This window comes from Sminthopsis crassicaudata, chromosome 2 (assembly GCF_048593235.1).
Source record: "Sminthopsis crassicaudata isolate SCR6 chromosome 2, ASM4859323v1, whole genome shotgun sequence".
Taxonomy (NCBI): domain Eukaryota; kingdom Metazoa; phylum Chordata; class Mammalia; order Dasyuromorphia; family Dasyuridae; genus Sminthopsis; species Sminthopsis crassicaudata.
Window position 1 is genome coordinate 256,507,890 of NC_133618.1, and position 16,315 is coordinate 256,524,204.

General features: G+C 45.2%; 1 protein-coding gene across 4 annotated transcripts in view; it reads right to left on the bottom strand.

The window, feature by feature from the left end:
* Positions 1 to 16,315, bottom strand: part of CACNA1B (calcium voltage-gated channel subunit alpha1 B) — a 250,476-nt gene that overhangs the window by 166,774 nt on the left and 67,387 nt on the right. For 3 of the 4 annotated variants that reach the window (XM_074288960.1, XM_074288958.1, XM_074288957.1), the window contains exons 6-10: positions 15,848 to 16,047; positions 7,675 to 7,778; positions 2,636 to 2,751; positions 2,443 to 2,499; positions 1,686 to 1,778 (exon numbers count right to left, since the gene is read on the bottom strand). In XM_074288960.1, coding sequence (XP_074145061.1) covers positions 1,686 to 1,778; positions 2,443 to 2,499; positions 2,636 to 2,751; positions 7,675 to 7,778; positions 15,848 to 16,047 — 570 coding nt within the window. The remainder of the gene's footprint in view (positions 1 to 1,685; positions 1,779 to 2,442; positions 2,500 to 2,635; positions 2,752 to 7,674; positions 7,779 to 15,847; positions 16,048 to 16,315) is intronic. The other variant, XM_074288959.1, reaches the window with a different exon arrangement.

A 16,315-nucleotide genomic window follows, 5' to 3' on the forward strand; every position in this document is an offset into this window, starting at 1 on the left:
CCACGTCCTATTGATTCTGCCTGTAAAACGTCTTTCACATGTTTCCTCATATTTTGCCAACAGATGCCATCCAATTGTAAGACCTTATTTCCACCCACCTGGACTAACGAAATAGTCTCCTAAGCAAAAGATCTTTTCTGCCTTTGCTCTCTAACATCCTCCAATAAATACTTCATTGTACTGCAGTAATAATTTCTCTTAAGTGTAAATCAGATCATGTCACTCTTCTAATCAACTCTTCTAATCAACAATCTTCAGTGGCTCTCCAAGCCTGAGGCATGCTCAAAAATCTTCAGTAGCTCCCTTTTACCTCCTGGCCAAAGTACAAACTCCTGAGCCTAGTACCTAGTCAGACTCTCCAAAATCTGGCTCCAACATACCTCTGAAAACTCATTTCATATTCTTTCCTTTCTAACTTTTTTCCAAACTTAGGATTTTATCTTCCATCTCAACCTTCAAAGCATTCTCAGGAGTTGTTTCTCAATTCCTAGAATGCAATCCTTTCCCACACTCATCTGCCAGAATCCCTACTCTCCTTCAAAGCTAAGTTGAGGTGCTATCTCCTTTACAAAAGCTTTATCTCACCCTTCCTTTTCCTAGTTCTCTCTTTCCCTCCCTCCTTCCCTCTCTCCCTCTTTCTCCCCCCCCTCTCTCTCCCTTTCTCCTTTTAAATTATCAGTACTTATGTACAATGTAAACACTGCCCCTCATTAGAAAATAAGATTCCTTGAGGTCAAGGACAGTGTCATTTTTTTCATCAAATCCTCCAAAACACAGCAGAGACTTCCTCCTAATCTGTAAACTTGGCATTCAGAGCCAGAGATAATCAGAAACCACCTTACTTTTCCAGACCTCCCTCATACCACTGCCTTCTATAATATTCTCTTTCCTGACCAAATTGTCCCCTGATATGTCATCTCCCTTCTGCCTCTGTCCCTTTGCCTACACTGCTCAAGGATGCCCTTCCTCCCTGAATTTGCCTGTTGAATTCCAACCCATCTTTTCAAGCCTGACTTAAGTTTTGTCTCTCTTGCTGATGATGACCTCCTCCATAGCAATGACCTCACAGAATATTCTTTCCTCTTTTTTATTCATCATATAAAGTTAATTATTCTATTTATTATCTTTGCCTACTAGACCACAGAGCTTCGTGTCTTCACTAAACCTTATGTTTCTCATAGCACCCGAGCACAGTGTTCTGTACACAATATGTACTTAATACATGTTTGTGGAAAGAAGGAATGATCTATCAGAAAAAAGAAAAACTCGTAGGAAGGGGCTCTAAACACACATTTCTGTCTGGAATGATTTTTACACAACTTATCTGAACTGTAAGACAGGTGATTGGGAAGAAGTGAATAGCTCCTGAAAGCTATCCTTACTCTGCCCTTCTGACACTTAGACTGCCAGTTAAATGCCTACCATCAATCTCCTAACAGATCCCAGTGTTGCCCACCTATGTGGGCAAACAGGATCCTTCGAAACTCTGGCTATAGGTGAAGAAGACTTTCAGAAAGCCCACCCTGATGGATGTTTCAGTTCAAACCTTGTAGAACCTCCTCAGACTTAGGTGAAGGCAAACTGTAGCCAAGCTGAACCCTCCAGGCCCTAGCTACAGGCCACAGCTGCCTCCACAGGCTCTCCTCTTGCCACTGTGCCGTGGAAAAGGAAGGTGCTGGACTCACCAACAGAGCAGAGGTCTGCGAAGCGATCGTCCCCCTCTTCTGCATGGATTAAGTCATTTTTACTCTTCTTGGTGGCTGCTCTCTTCAGCACTGCTTTAAACAAAGTAGAGATAACAGAAACAGACCCAGTGAGCTACCCAACAGGGGAACATCCCAGGCCCCTAGTCTCCATTGTCAAGTCAGTCAACAAGCATTAATTAAGCACCAATTATGTGCCAGTCAACTTTTCTGCTGGCCTCTTGTTCCTTTCTCCTTTCCTTGGGCTGGATTACAATAGCAACCACATAGACCAAGACTGAGGGCCTCAACCTCCAATTTCTTTCTCTTGCACACTGTGTGTTTTCCTTCCACATCACTGCGAGTATATCCCAGGCTGGGGGAGTACTGGACTGGTTTGGAATATTGGACTTAAGAGTTTTGACCACAGTCCTTCCACTCTTATCTGTGTGCCTTTGAGCCAGGCACTGGAGCTCTCTAGGGCTCGGTTCTCCCATCTATAAAAGGAAGATGTTAGAGAAGATGATCCCCAAGGTCTTTCCAGCTCCAGCATCCTGTGATAATGACTCTTATGAGAAAGGGGGAGAGGGAGGAGGCAGCAGAAGGAAAAGAATGCCATTCCTCAGAGGTCTCTATGGTGAGGTTGAGGGAGGGAAGCAGAGATATAGGACTATGGGCCCAGCCCCTGCTCAGTCCCAAGTCTGTGGAAGCAAACACACCTGGGGTCCCTTGGGGAGAGAAGAACAAGAAAGCCACCTACCATCCAAAGGGGACTTCTCATCTGCGTTCTTGTCCTCTTCTGCCAACATGACCTCCTCTGGAAGGGAGACAGCCACGCTGAGCCCAGGAGCCAGCCCTGGGCTCCCCATTAGACAAGCCCACACCCGACCCCCTACCCCGTCGTACCCCAGCCCAAGAGGGCAGCTTCTTCACCTGCTGCCAAAGTGTCTTACCAGCCTTGAAGATCCACTCCAAGTAACCATTAAGCTCTCGTTCAATCTGTTGCTGCCTGCGGAGCTTCAGAAAGGCCCGGCGGTTTTCTACCCTCTCCCTCTCTTTGGCGAATTCCCTGGGGGTTAGATCAGGGGAAGGGCAGTGGTTAAACCGATCTGGCCGCGACTTGTGTACCACGTTCTTAGTTCCCAGGGCTAATAAACATCATAGAGATTCACTGACATCCCTAGACCAAGTTCAGACTGACAAATTGTGGATTTCCTTATGACTAACCTATGTGGAAGGCAGAGCAAGTATTATGACTATTATGGGAGGCTAAGGGACTGATTATATATTACACGGTCACCCAGTTATGAAATCAAAGCAGGGATCTGGACGTCTTTCTCTTCACTCCAAGTTCCAACCTTCAAAGGAGGTTCCCTTTGCAAGTCTGTGAATCAAATCTCCCTATCTCGACTAGAACCTGCCTGGAGGCAGGATACTCTCTTCCCCGAGTTTAGAAGCAGGGATAGTGACAGAATAACTCAGCATGTTCTCACAGATTCTGTTCCCTAAGTGACAGGGAAATGCTCCACTTAGTAAAGCCCCATGGGGTGAGAATTACCCTAAGGCTCCTAGAGAACAGATAATGAAGCATAGCTCTCTTCTCATCCCAGAGAGGTAGGAGGTCACAAAGGATGGGGTATCGTATTCATAGATCACAGGCAGTAAAGTCATGGATCCAGAGCTAGAGGATGCCTCAGAGGCCATCTAGTCTGACTTCCTCATTTATAAAATGAGGAAACTGGGGTTCAGGGAGGCCACAAAGATACTAAGCATGGCAGGCAGAATTTGAACCCAGAGCCAATGCTATTTTCACAATATCATTCAACCTGCTGATTGACTGATTGTCCTTCAGTTCTTTTGCTATTATTAAGATCCTGAGAAAGTCAGGAATCAAGAAGAAGAAGAAAAGAGAGATGTGAAATAAGAAAGATATCTGATTTAAGAAAAGAGAAATGTGGATGAAAATGCCATAGGAAAACATCAAAAAGTCAAGACAGCCACAGAGCAGAGGTGACGGGGTACTCAGTGTCATAGGGAGATGAGCAAGAAGGATAGGATTTCAAAGGCTCCAGGGCTGACTTCCTTTGAAGTTAACTTTATTCCCCACTTACACAAGAAGACCTTTGAGGCACAGATAAATAGGGTGCTTAAGGGACTAGAAGGGAAGGAATAGAGACTTCTCTCCACCTCCTACCGTCATCACCTCAAAGGCCCTGGATTTGGTGTCCAGTATTCCCACATCATCCCAGGGAGAACAAAGGCTTCTTGATCTTCTGGCTTTGGGGCAGGAATAGGCTAAGATCCCCAGGTCATGTTCTGGCTGATGAAGTCTGTCTGGTGAGTTTCTCTGAGAAGAAAGAGCTGCCTCCCTCCAGCCAGAACCAGAAAAGAGAGCTCATATCTGAAACTACCAGACTTCTGAATCCCAGGGCAAAAGAGGGCTTAGGATTCATGTAGCATCCCTTGGAAGTTCCACACAATATCGGGGGGAGAAAGGGAGAAGATGTGACCAGCATCCATCTATGCTGACCCCTGACTTCAGAGACATATGGATCTTGACTTTGCTCTTGAATAAAGAGAACCCCCAGGCTAGAATGACTATTATTGCCAGGCACAGACTAGCTCCCCACATCCTTACCCTAGACTACGCAGTAAGTCCTGTCACGTACTCATAGCTGACCCTGACACAGACCAGTCCCTAAACACCGGCCACAGCGTCCTAAATGGGGTCTCACACCTAACCTTTACTTTAGTCACATGCTCATCCTTTACCACTGTGAAGAATCATGGCTAGGGGCGTAGAGCTGGAAGTCTGCTTAGAAGTAGCCCGAGTCTAACACCTCATCCAACAGATAAAGAAACTGCACGGAGAGAAATTATTCAGACTTCTGATTCTAAGTTCATCTGTCCACACCTTTTGTTGCCTTTCTTGGATCCTGAGGTCAGAGGCCAACCACGCTCTAATCTCTGATCCATGGGGCTGCAGTCTTCAGCAGTATAGATCTGACCCAATTAAAACCGTTAATTTGCTATCTAGAGACTTCCCCCCAAGTCTCTTAAGGGGGAAAGGAGAGGCCAGTGAAAATACCTCCCCCTTTGTCCCTTTAAACAAGAAACACAGAATCTAGAAGTCTTTGTTACGGGATGCCTGTCCCTTCAATGTCTTCCTCAGTGATGGTGCAGCAGGAGCAGCTCGGGGACGGGCTGTCTGTAGTTAGTTATCGTCTCCATTATAGTCCAGACTTCCTTTGGAATGGCCAGAAGCCTCTGCGTCCTGGAAGCTCCCTCAGTCCCTAGAATTCTCACGGTGGGCACACCCTCCATCTCTGGGTTGGATGGCTCCTCCCAGAACCTCCATTTAACAAAGAGACATAGACCAGGCATTCCAGACTGCATCCTAGACATCTCCCCACATCCCATCCTGCCCCAAGCTTCCCATTCATCCACCTTTTCAGCTTCCTCTTATATGTTGCCTCCCCCATTAGAATGCAAAGTCCTTGAGGGAAGATATGGTCTTGATATTAGTTTTCCCAGGACTTAGCACAGTTCCTGGCCCATTGTAAGCCCTCAACAAATGCTTGCTGACTAATTAGAGCTCAGTTGAGGAGCACAGAGTTTGCCAGACTAAAATTATACTTGAAAACTCAATTGCCCCCAGTCTGGCCCTCGGCTCAGAGCCAGGCAAAGAGCCGCATCTATGCCTCCACAGTGAGTGTGTCACCTCTACCTTGGGGGGGCCTCAGTTTCTCCATCTGTAAAATGTACTTAACAATAGCAGCCTCCTGCTTTTGCCAGGAAGCCCCAAGGATTAATGGGAAAATGTCTGTGGGGCCACGGGAGTAAAGAAGAAAGATGCTATATCAGTTCAAAGCTGATCCTTCCCTGAGCTTTGAAGCCCAGACATCAAAGCACCAGGCCTCCTGCAGGTATCGGGTACGAGGGCACCGTGCTGAGGGCCCTTTATGTCAGCCTCAGACTGCAGGAGGCTCAGGCTGCTCCTGCTCCCGAGATAATCATGTTTCATCAGCTTACATTGTGCATGCCTGCAGTGGCCTTATGGGGTCTGCAGCTAATCTCTCCTCTGAGAGGAAGTTCTGAGCACACCCCACAGACTTCTGCCAGGGGATGGAACACAAAGGCCATCCTCCAGACACACACAGTAACTGTTGATCTGTGGGCAGAGGCTGAGACATGAGCCCTTGGAAAGGGTGCGGACAACTGTCTTCCAGTCTCTCTAGGAGACCTGGGGAAAATTCTGGTCTTGGTCCACGATTGTTTCCCTTTCAGGATAACAAGGGTTTAGCCAGTTGATCTCATGAACTGTTTGCCCAGACTCTATAAACTCCTAGGAGAGAAGTGATCCCTGAAGGGGGTAGGAGTGGGGCCTCTTAGTATAAGGGAAACTGGCTATAAACCACTGGGGTGATAGAAAGACAATGTGGATTTGAAATTTTAAAACCAGGGTTCAGATCCTGAATCCACCACTTACTGCCTGTTTAACCTCAGATAAATTATTTTCCCTCTTCAAGACTTCAATGGCACTTAAATCAGATCTTATACTATGATCAGATCAATTAACCTAGACCCAAGTAAATGTTAAGTACTCAAACTTCCCTGATTTAGGCTCCCTAAGGGAAGGCAATCCTTCTAGGGATAGATTATAATCCCAGAAATGCCCCCTCCTCAGATCACTGCAACCAAGGAATGGTGTGCAGAATTTAGAATTATTATAGTCAATGTCTCCATCCTTCTGGGCTTTAAACACTAAATACTCCTACAGCTCTATTTCTATTTGTCTTCCCAGCAAAGGTGGAAGGTAGCCCAGGAACCATCAAAGCCATCACAAAATCTGCTGGTCAGCAAGGCCACAAGGGCAGTGAGAGCACACTCCATTCAGATAAAACTGAGCACTCTGTCTCCCTCCTGTCACTTTCTAATCCCCATCCATACTGTACATAGTGAAGTCTTGGCAATGGCCTCATTACGTGGGTTACAAAAGCAGGCTGTGCGCTCGATCTCTCGGGTCAAGTCTGAATCCTGCTCTCCCAGTTCCATCTCCAGGAGAGAAGGACCCTGGGTAGGAGTTTGTAAATGGATCTAGCTTCCAGGAGTTGATTGGTTGGGGGCCAAAAAGGGAAGAAGGGATCTCCCACTGGGGCTCTATTAGGCTAGTGCTTTCCTGTTCAACATCTGGAACCTGGTCTGATTTCATCATTCACTGTCCCCCTTACCCTCAGGTCCATCCCTCTCCATCTAGAGGAGGAGAAGGGCAGGGGCAGACAGTCATAGATCTGGAAGACAAAGGGGGATTCTGAGGGGCATATAAATCTGGAATATCGAAAGGAATAGCTGGGGACTTCATGGTTCTGGAGAACAAAGGAGAAGAGCTGGGGGAAGATCATGGCTCTGGGAGACAGAATTGTCCATGTTTGGAGCCAAGAAACAGTGTTCAAAGCCAAGGGAAAGGGAGGAGGGGAAAAGAAATGGGGGAAAGAATAAGGGAGGGCAGAGGAGGCAGCTAAGAGTTCTTACTGCGTGGGCCTTGTCTCCACTGAGACTGTGAAATCACAGTTCCCGGTGCAAGGCATTAAATATTAATTCATTATTAAATATTAACGTATGACATGAGCCCTGCAGCGCCTGAATGAACAGCACAGGGGCCTCCAGGGATGTGAATCCAGGCCACTGTGGGGCCTTCAGTTGCCCTCTTTTCAGGCCTCCTTTCAGACTCAGCCTGGGGAGAAAGGAGTTAAAGAGGGGCCTGGGGAACCCCATCATCTCTTCAAGGCAGTCAGATTTAAAAGCTTTTAGATGTCTCAGGCACTTTGCAAATCCTAGGGCTGGAGTTAGAACCTTAGGCACTAATGCGACATTTGTGTATCCTGCCTGATTTCAAATCTCCCCTGAGGCCCCCCCCAACTTTCTGACCTTACATAGTCCCATCCTATTCAGAGAGCATCTTGGAGCATGAGGCAACAGTTTCCCATCTTACCCTGAGAGCACTCCCAGAACCAGGTTGAGCATGAAGAAAGATCCAATGATGATAAGAGGGATGAAATAAAGCCAGTTCCAGGTATTTCCTGCTGCATCATTAGTCTAGAAGTAACAGGAAAGGAACAAGAAATTGGAGAGAAAATAATCACTAGATACTCTTCCCCAAACTGTCATACACACCCCTCTCACATCACACACCCTTCAGAGAAGAGGGTTCTTAACTTTTTGTATATGTCATGAATTCCTTTTGCAATCTGGTGAAGCCACTTCTAGAATAATAGTTTTAAATGCATAAAATAAAATATGTAGGCTTACAAAACAAACCAATCATACTGAAATACAATTATCAAAATATTTCTTATAAAGTTCACAGACTCCCAAGTCAGCTGGCTCACCCTGCTCCCGTGCCTCCCCCTCCTGCTCTTAGACCTTATTCAGGATTGAACAGACAGGTACAATCACCCAAGCACGACAGGGGCTTTTCAGCATTTTCACACCTCAGCTCTACATTTCTCAACACTCAGGTAAGCAATACTGCTTTCCTCACTGCTACGTTTCCCCTTCTATTACATCCCTTACCCTAGATCTCCTCATCACTCAGGGGGATCAACAGTGGTGTCCTGTTTCTGTGTCTCACGCCAGAGGAAAGGATGATGAAAAGAATCCTTGTCTACCGTCACAAATGACTGATTGGGGATGGACCAGCAGTCCATCGGAGTCCTGGCTACTGCACGAAGGTAGCGAGGGTAAGGACCTTGGACAGGGACAGTTCCTCCCTGCCTGCCAGCACTTCACCCAAAGCAGCTGTGGCCATCTCTGTATCTTTCCGAGCCTAGACAATCAACATCTCTGGTCAGCTCAGGGGTCTGATTGCTGTATAAATTTTGTTCTTCAGTCATTTCAGTCACGTGTGACTTTGTGCCCCCTTGGGGGGTTTTCTTGGCAAAGAAAGTGGTTTGCCATTTTCTTCTCCAGCTCATTTTACAGATGAGAAAAACTGAAGCACAAAAGGTGACTTGCCCAGGATCACATAGTTACTGTCGGAGGCCAGATTTCAAATCATTAAGATGAGTCTTTCTGACTTAAGGTCTGCCATCCTATCCTGATCGTTCCATTTTGGATCTTGAAATCTAGATTTCTCCATCCACATTCTATTTCTCGCCGATTTCCTGCTCAGATTGCCAACCCTGACCTCCTTCTGTGCATTGGGACCCTGCTCCTGCACAACCATCTAGCCTAGTCTGACATATTGATTAGCCCCTGCACTGTCAAATTTAAAATGATCTCTTTTCCCTAGTCAGGCCCGATACTGCTAGACTCTGTCCCCAAATTCTCCCTTAGGAATCATGGTCACCACTTTGCCCTAGCCAGCCTAGCCCGGTCTGGGCTTCTGATCCTGGCCCAGCCACCTAGCCTGTTTCACAGCTCAAAGCTGATCTCCTCGTTCTTCCCCGTGTACAGACACACACTTCCGGGAGTTTGGGGTTTGGGGTTGCAAAGCTTGGAGACCTAAGGCAGGGACATGCTCACAGCCTGCTTGTGAGGCTCCATGCTGGGGGTGGGGCCATCACAGACTTCATTGGCTATTTTTAGGGGCTGTCTTTTGTTAAAGTTTCTTTGTGGAAATTGGTTCCTTTGGTGGCTACAGGGAGAGGACAGCCAAGATCCTTATTACCGTCTTTGTCCCTGGCTGTCTCTGTTCCCTCCACCAGACACGTGATGCCTTTTCCTCGCCAGATCCTGTCATTAGATCATTCCACATGAAAAGCACGATCTCTAAATTAGACCTGCCCAGCATCTGATTTGGGCTTAACACTTCATAGCTGTCTCTCCAGGGGAAGGGACATCAAGTCCCTTAAAGTGGCTACCCCCAGCAAAGAGGAGATATAGCACTCAGAGCAAGGATCACCCTTTTCCTGGGACAGGTTCAAAATGTCATTGGCAGATGGGTAGATTGAAAGGACCAACACATAACAATGTATGGCTCTGCCCACATGCTATTACTTACTGCTTGTGTTATGTGGAGCCAAGCATCATCTCTTGGGTTTCAGTTTCCTCTTCTAACTATAAACCCAAGATTCTGAAATTGCTCAAACCATTTGATTTATGGTACCCAGTATAGTTCGCAATGCAACAGGTGTCCCATGCAACAGGCTCCCAATGCAACAGGTGTCGGTCCAATGCATTGGCACCTAATGCATCACAGTCTTTCAGGCAAGATAACTCCCCAATTAGGCTGTTTGCTTGTGCAGCTGAGCTTAGCAACCCCTTTGAGAGTGGGAGGGCAGAGCCAGGTGCATGGTGTGAGAGACTGAACAGTGTCCACTTGGGCTGTCTGCCAAGGTCCTCCCTCCTAGAACCTCAGAGTCCTTCCTTGACCAGCCAGGCCCATGAGGGTGAACACTGGGGAGCAGTCAGAATACATCAGACCTCTATGCCCAGCTATGAGACTTTTGTGGTAAATGTATTTTCTTCAGATAAGAAGCAAGAGATAAAAAGCATATCTTTTTTTTTGTAAGGACATCCCATTTCCCTATTCTCACACCAACCTAGACAGTCTCTGCCCTTGAGGCATAATACATAGTTCACTCTTTCCTTCCTTGCTCCCTCCCTCCCTCCCTTCCACCCTCCCCCTCTCTCTTTCTTTTTTTCTTTCTTTCTTTCTCTTTCTCTCTTTCTTTCTCTTTCTCTCTTTCTTTTTTCTCTTTCTTTCTTTCTTTTCCTTCCTTTCCTTCCTTCCTTTTCTTTCTTCCTTCTTTTTTTCCTTTCTCCCTCCTCAATGCTTCCCAAGCCTTCTAACTAATCCCTTAATCTCCTAGTAAAAGATCTAGGAATCAGTGGTTATTTCGAGAAGGAACTGGAAAGTCTAGGAATGCCCAGGATTTGCTCCAGATCTCACATGGAGGAGCTGTTGGTGGCTCTGCAATTTTTCTCCCCATCTCACAGAGCAAGAACCACATAGCTCTGTATTCATAAAAGAAATATAGGTACCTGTTCTCTCTTCCCCCTCTTTTCACTCCCCTAACCATTAAGCTTTGGGTAACTAATATCATCAACAGATAAATGGGATTCTCCTTGTTGGCAGAAGACAATGAGGAAGCAGTTCCCCAGAGAAGAACAGTGGGCTATCATGCTGTCTCCTGGAAGGGGCTGCCACAATCTTCCTTTCCTTTTTGGTATAGCCTAGGAAATATGTCTCCCTATCTCCGACAGGGTCCAGAAATTGATACCACAACTACTCAGAGCTTTGGGGAAGAGCAAGGCAGAAACCTGAATTTCTCTGCAAAGCCAAGCCTGTGTTCTTGTCACAGTCCAGTGGTTAGGGTCCTGAAGCAGCATGGGTTCTAATGCCTTCTCAGCCATCGACTTCTTGTCTAGATGGCCCTGAAAAGGCCCATACCCTGCTCTGGACTCATCCTTTGTGAGAAAGGCAATATCACCAGAGATCTGAGGTGAGCGTGATGTCAACCTCAAGCCAGCAGGAATTCTCAAAGGAAGTATCTATTACTTGGCCCCACAGCTACTTCCTCTCTCCCTTATATAAATCTCTGGCACAATCTGTCAGCAGAAGGGGGCTATAAGCACTGAAGTAGTGACAGGAAAGGAACATTATTATTCCCCGGGTTTCCTGAGACAGAGTCTCTTAGGATCTCAAGCACTTATACATCAGATACTAACCTTGAAAATTCTAGGAATGGCTGAAAATAAGAGAACTAAAAATAGGATGAGATGGCTCCAGTCATAAATAGCCCACCCAGCTCCCAGTTCCAGAGAGACCCTAGAGGAGTAGCATATGGTAAGGGCAGGGGTGTGGAGGAGGAATAGAACCGAAGGGAGTGAAGAGAACCAGGCAGAAATGGTGGGAGACCAGGAGAAGGCTCCTTTGGGAAGCAGCAGAAACAGTTATCAGAGATAGCTATAAAGAACCCACTCATGCCCACACCACTGGGCTTGCCTGTCGCAGACTGCTGCTGTGCCTGCCATCTGGGGAGCACGTGCCCCTCCCAAGGCCCACACCAATGGGTTGCTACTGTTGGCATCAAAACATGGAAACCATGAAGTGAAACCAGATGGAAAACATCCTACTCACCTACCTTCATCAGAGGAACTCCTCTTATCCACTGACATTCTGCCCGGTCTCATTTCCCAGTGGTTAGAAAGTTCTTATTCTCCTGATCTCTGCGATACTGAGACCCGAACTACCGAAGATAACCCCCCCCTGCTCTAGACCCTCCTGCCTTTTCTCTCATTCCCTAGGACTTCAACATTGGTGTCTCAATATCTTCATAACTACCTATCGTTGTCATTCTACCCTCTAAAAATCTGTCTATAAGTAATAAACTTGCCCTTATTTTAGACTTATTGCTCTTATTTTCTTTCATCTTTCTGACTCTCATCAAGACACTGCTTCCCAGGAGTTTCCTTCCAAGTTGTATCTTCTCTCAGACCTCTTAGTTCTAGAGGCGGAGTCAGAATACTGCTTGGACTTCATTGCCATTTCCAGACTCTCCATCTAATGCTATCACATAGCAACTTCTCCTTTGAGGTTCACTCTGTTCAAATTTGTCATCCAAACCAGTTTCTAGTGGTTATTATCTATCAGTCTCCAATACATTCTTCCTCCATTCTTAAGAATTAAAAGCCTAGCTCATAGTATCCCTCTCCATCCCAGTTTCCATCATCAATGTTGACGTACCATTAAAAACTCATTTCCACATTCCCCAATCTGTCCAAGTCCCATAACCTTCTCCTGTACCTTGTTAGCTAAGTATGAATTGGCCATGCCCTTGATCTTGCTATTTTGCACATGTGCTCTAATTTTATGATCAGGAGTCCTCCAAGCATTCTATCTCTCCATATACCCTCCTATTCTTCCATCAATTATTTGTTTTTAGTCTGATCTCTAATTTCTCTATCCCTCATTATCATCCCAGGCTATTATCCCTGCTCTGACTACAATTTTCTTTGTTCCCAGTTTCAACCCTTTAATGAGCCAGATCAACTCTATACTATCCTCTGCTCTTAAATCCTTGCTCTCTAAGACTACTCCTGTCAATGTGTGCCAAAGCCCAAGACCGGATAATCCTACAATTAATAGTTTACCCACGCAGGAACTGGTTGATTGTAGGATTATCATTGTGATTATCTCATTGATTTTTAATTGCCAAATCTAATGGCCATTTCTTAATCCTTCTCTTTCTTGACATCTCTGCATCATGTGACATTGTTGACTTCCCTTTCCTGGATATTCTCTCCTCTCTGGGTTTTTCCTACATTGTTCTCTTTTGGTTCTCCATGACCTTCTACCCTGACTGTTCCTTTTCAGTCTCCCTTGCTGATTCATCATTCAAGACCATGTCCTTGGTCTTCTACTCCTTTCTCTCTCCATTTCTCTCTTTCAATAACCTTGTCAATTCTCATAACTGTTATTATTATCTTTGTTAATGATTCTCAGATACACATATTCAGCCCTAATCTCTCTCTCCTGAGAGACTATTTGCCTATTGGACACTTCCCACTTCCCACAGACCTCTCAACCTCCAAATGTCCAAAACAGAATTCATTCTCTTTTCCCCAAAATCCATCCCTCTTCCAAATTTCCTTAGTTCTGTTAAGGGCACTTACATCCTTCTCAAGTTCACAGCTTTAGTTTAACCTCAACTCATCATTCTCACCTACCCCATACATCCAATATGCTATCATGTTTTGTCATTTCTATTTCCACAACATTTCTTACTTATGCCCCATCCCCTCTACTGTAATAGTCACCACCCTAATTTAGGTCCTTATCACTACTTGCTTAGACAATTGAAATAACCTACATTGGTATACAGATGTGAGGTTCTGATCATGTTGCCACTATCCCCCCACACCTGGATCTAAAAACACCAGTAGATTCCTAATACCCTTAAATTCTTAGTTTCTTTACTCTTGCATTCTGTGATATAGCCATACTACCATACTAAGTGTTAAACAACATGATATTCCATTTCTCATTGCTGAACCTTTGCATTTATTGTTCTCCATGCTTGAAATCACTCTTGTAATCCTTGATTTTTTGAGTACTTAACTCATCTACTACTTTTTACTTAAAGTTTTGTCTGATTCCTCCATAAACTAGTTCCCTTGTAATCATTTTGTGTATATCATATATACATTTATATTATGTAGTACATGTTGTCTTCTCCATTAAAATATAAGCTTCTTAAAGGCAGGAAATTCTCTCAAGACATCCAGATCTTTGTAGTCCTAGTGCTTACTCCTGGAACATAGTAAAGAACTAATAAATCCACATTGATTAATTGATTTATTGAGATTGATGCCTCCACTCTTTTAGGTAGCCTTCCATTACTATCCCAGATCAAGTTAATTTCTTTTCTCTCTCATCACTTACTATCTGTATTAATTGTCAATTTTCTAATAAGTTGTTTACTTTAACTTCTTTCCTTTAGGTAACAGTTCTTTTTAAAGTGCACTCTACCTTAGATAATCCTAAAGGAAGAAAGGTTTTCATTCTTGATAAGGGTTTTTAGCCTGAGCGAATCCAGAGACTGAGGATCTAGGAAAGGCTTCATGGCAGTGAGAGTAAAGAGATACAGTCCCAACAGTACTGGATTTATTAAAGAGAACAAAACATGAAACTGGTCTAGGTTTTTCCTTTTTCCCTGCTTTTGGCCTCTTCACACCCTCTCCTCTGGAGCAAGCAATTCTGGGACAGATCCAAAGAAGGAACATGGAATTTGGGATATTTAGACAATAGAAGAAAAGACTTGGGGAGAATATGACCTAATGTGACACCCTTATAAAATATGGGTGCTCAATGTATAATACCCAATGAAACAACAGGTGCCTAAGGCTCCAGGTCCATAACATTATAGGCAATGATGTATCAAGTGCCCAAGGCAACAGGTACCTAAGCATCACACTCTGTTCAAATAATCAAATATTTGAAAGGGAAAAGGGATTATATTTATTCTGTTTGGTCCCAGAGGAAAAAAATAAGAGTAATAAATGGGAGTTGAAAAAAAAAGACTAATTTAGGCTTCACATCAGATTAAAAGTTTCCCAACAATTAGAGCTATCTAAAAGTGGAATATAGGGGGCAGTTAGATGGTGCAGTAAGGAGAGCAGCAGCCCGGAGTCAGGAGGACCTGAGTTCAAATCTGGCCTCAGACACTTAATACTTCCTAGCTGTGTGGTCTTGGGCAAGTCACTTAACCTCAATTGCCTCACCAATAATAATAATAAATAATAATAATAATAAATTAAGAAAAAATAAAAGTGAAATGTTCTCTCAGGAAGAAATGAGTTGCCCCTCCATGGAGTTCTTTAAGCAGAGGCTGATCAGGTATGTTGTAATTGGGATTCCTTTTGGGTATGTGCTATTCTAGATGGTTGTTGAAATCTCCAACTCTTAAAGACTGTAAAAGTCTAAACACAAGATGAGGATCAGACACTAGTTGTGTGTCCTTGGACAAAACATTTCCTTGGCTTTCCCATCTGAAAAGTGAAGGTCTTTGACTACATGGCCCCTGGATTTCTCCTGGCAGTCTCTGATGGATTCTGTAAGCCCCCAAATCATTGCTCTGAATTGGAGAGTTACAAGGGAACAGAGGTCATCTGGTTTAACATAATGCTCCAGAAGCCTCCATTCTTCTTGTACCTCTCTGGAAGACACATCCTGTCAACATTCACCATCCTGCAGGCTTATAGTTGGAAATCACTATGGCACCATTTGATAATGTCCTGAAATGGAATCTTTCCCATTCACCCATATGCCTGTGCTCAGGAATCAGGGATGAGAGAGCATCACTTAACTTCCTCCCACAAAGGAGGGCTCATGAAGCAAGTTCATTTCTCCCAGAGGCAAGACCCTGGGAACAGTCTTTGGATATCCTGGGACAGAACAGACCACGTGGATTGAACCTATTCTCCTGAGTCAGCAGAACAAAGGATGCTCTTCCTCACCGCAGTGACTTTGCAGAAAGAGCACATAATCAAGTGTTTCTCTCTTCCTCTCTGGTGGGTCCTGATGCTATCTGAGGGCCCTCACCCCTGGCGTCACTGGGGGAGGATCAGCTTTGAGGCATGAAGAATGGAGAACTGAACTGTCAGCTTCCTAAAGCCTCAGTCTCTCCCTTGTGTAGCCCTAGGGCAGAACTCTGACTTACGTTGTAGAGGATGTCTGTCCAGCCTTCCATCGTGATACACTGGAACACAGTCAGGATCGCAAAGAGGATGTTGTCGAAGTTGGTAATCCCAAAGTTGGGGCCACGCCAGTATTCCCGGCAGATGTAGCCATTCTCACACTGTCGGGCTGAGGCGTCAGTGCCACAGGGGAAGTCTCCTACAGGATCTGAGTGTGGGTCTGCTGTGAGGACAACAGAAATGTCAACAAAAGCTGAGCAAAAGCTGTACCAAACGCTCGCTTCCCGGCCCCTGGAAGCTTATGGGGGCAAAAGACCCAGCCATCCAGATCCCAGACTGGAAAGGAACCCAGGACTGGTCTTCTCCTTGCAAAAAGCAGCCATCACAGTCTTTGACCTCCCATAGGGGCTGCTGAGAGTCAATAGTCCAGATACACCGGATGGGATGACCAAATAATAGTCTTTGGCCAGCAAGATGTCAGGTGAAGTTGT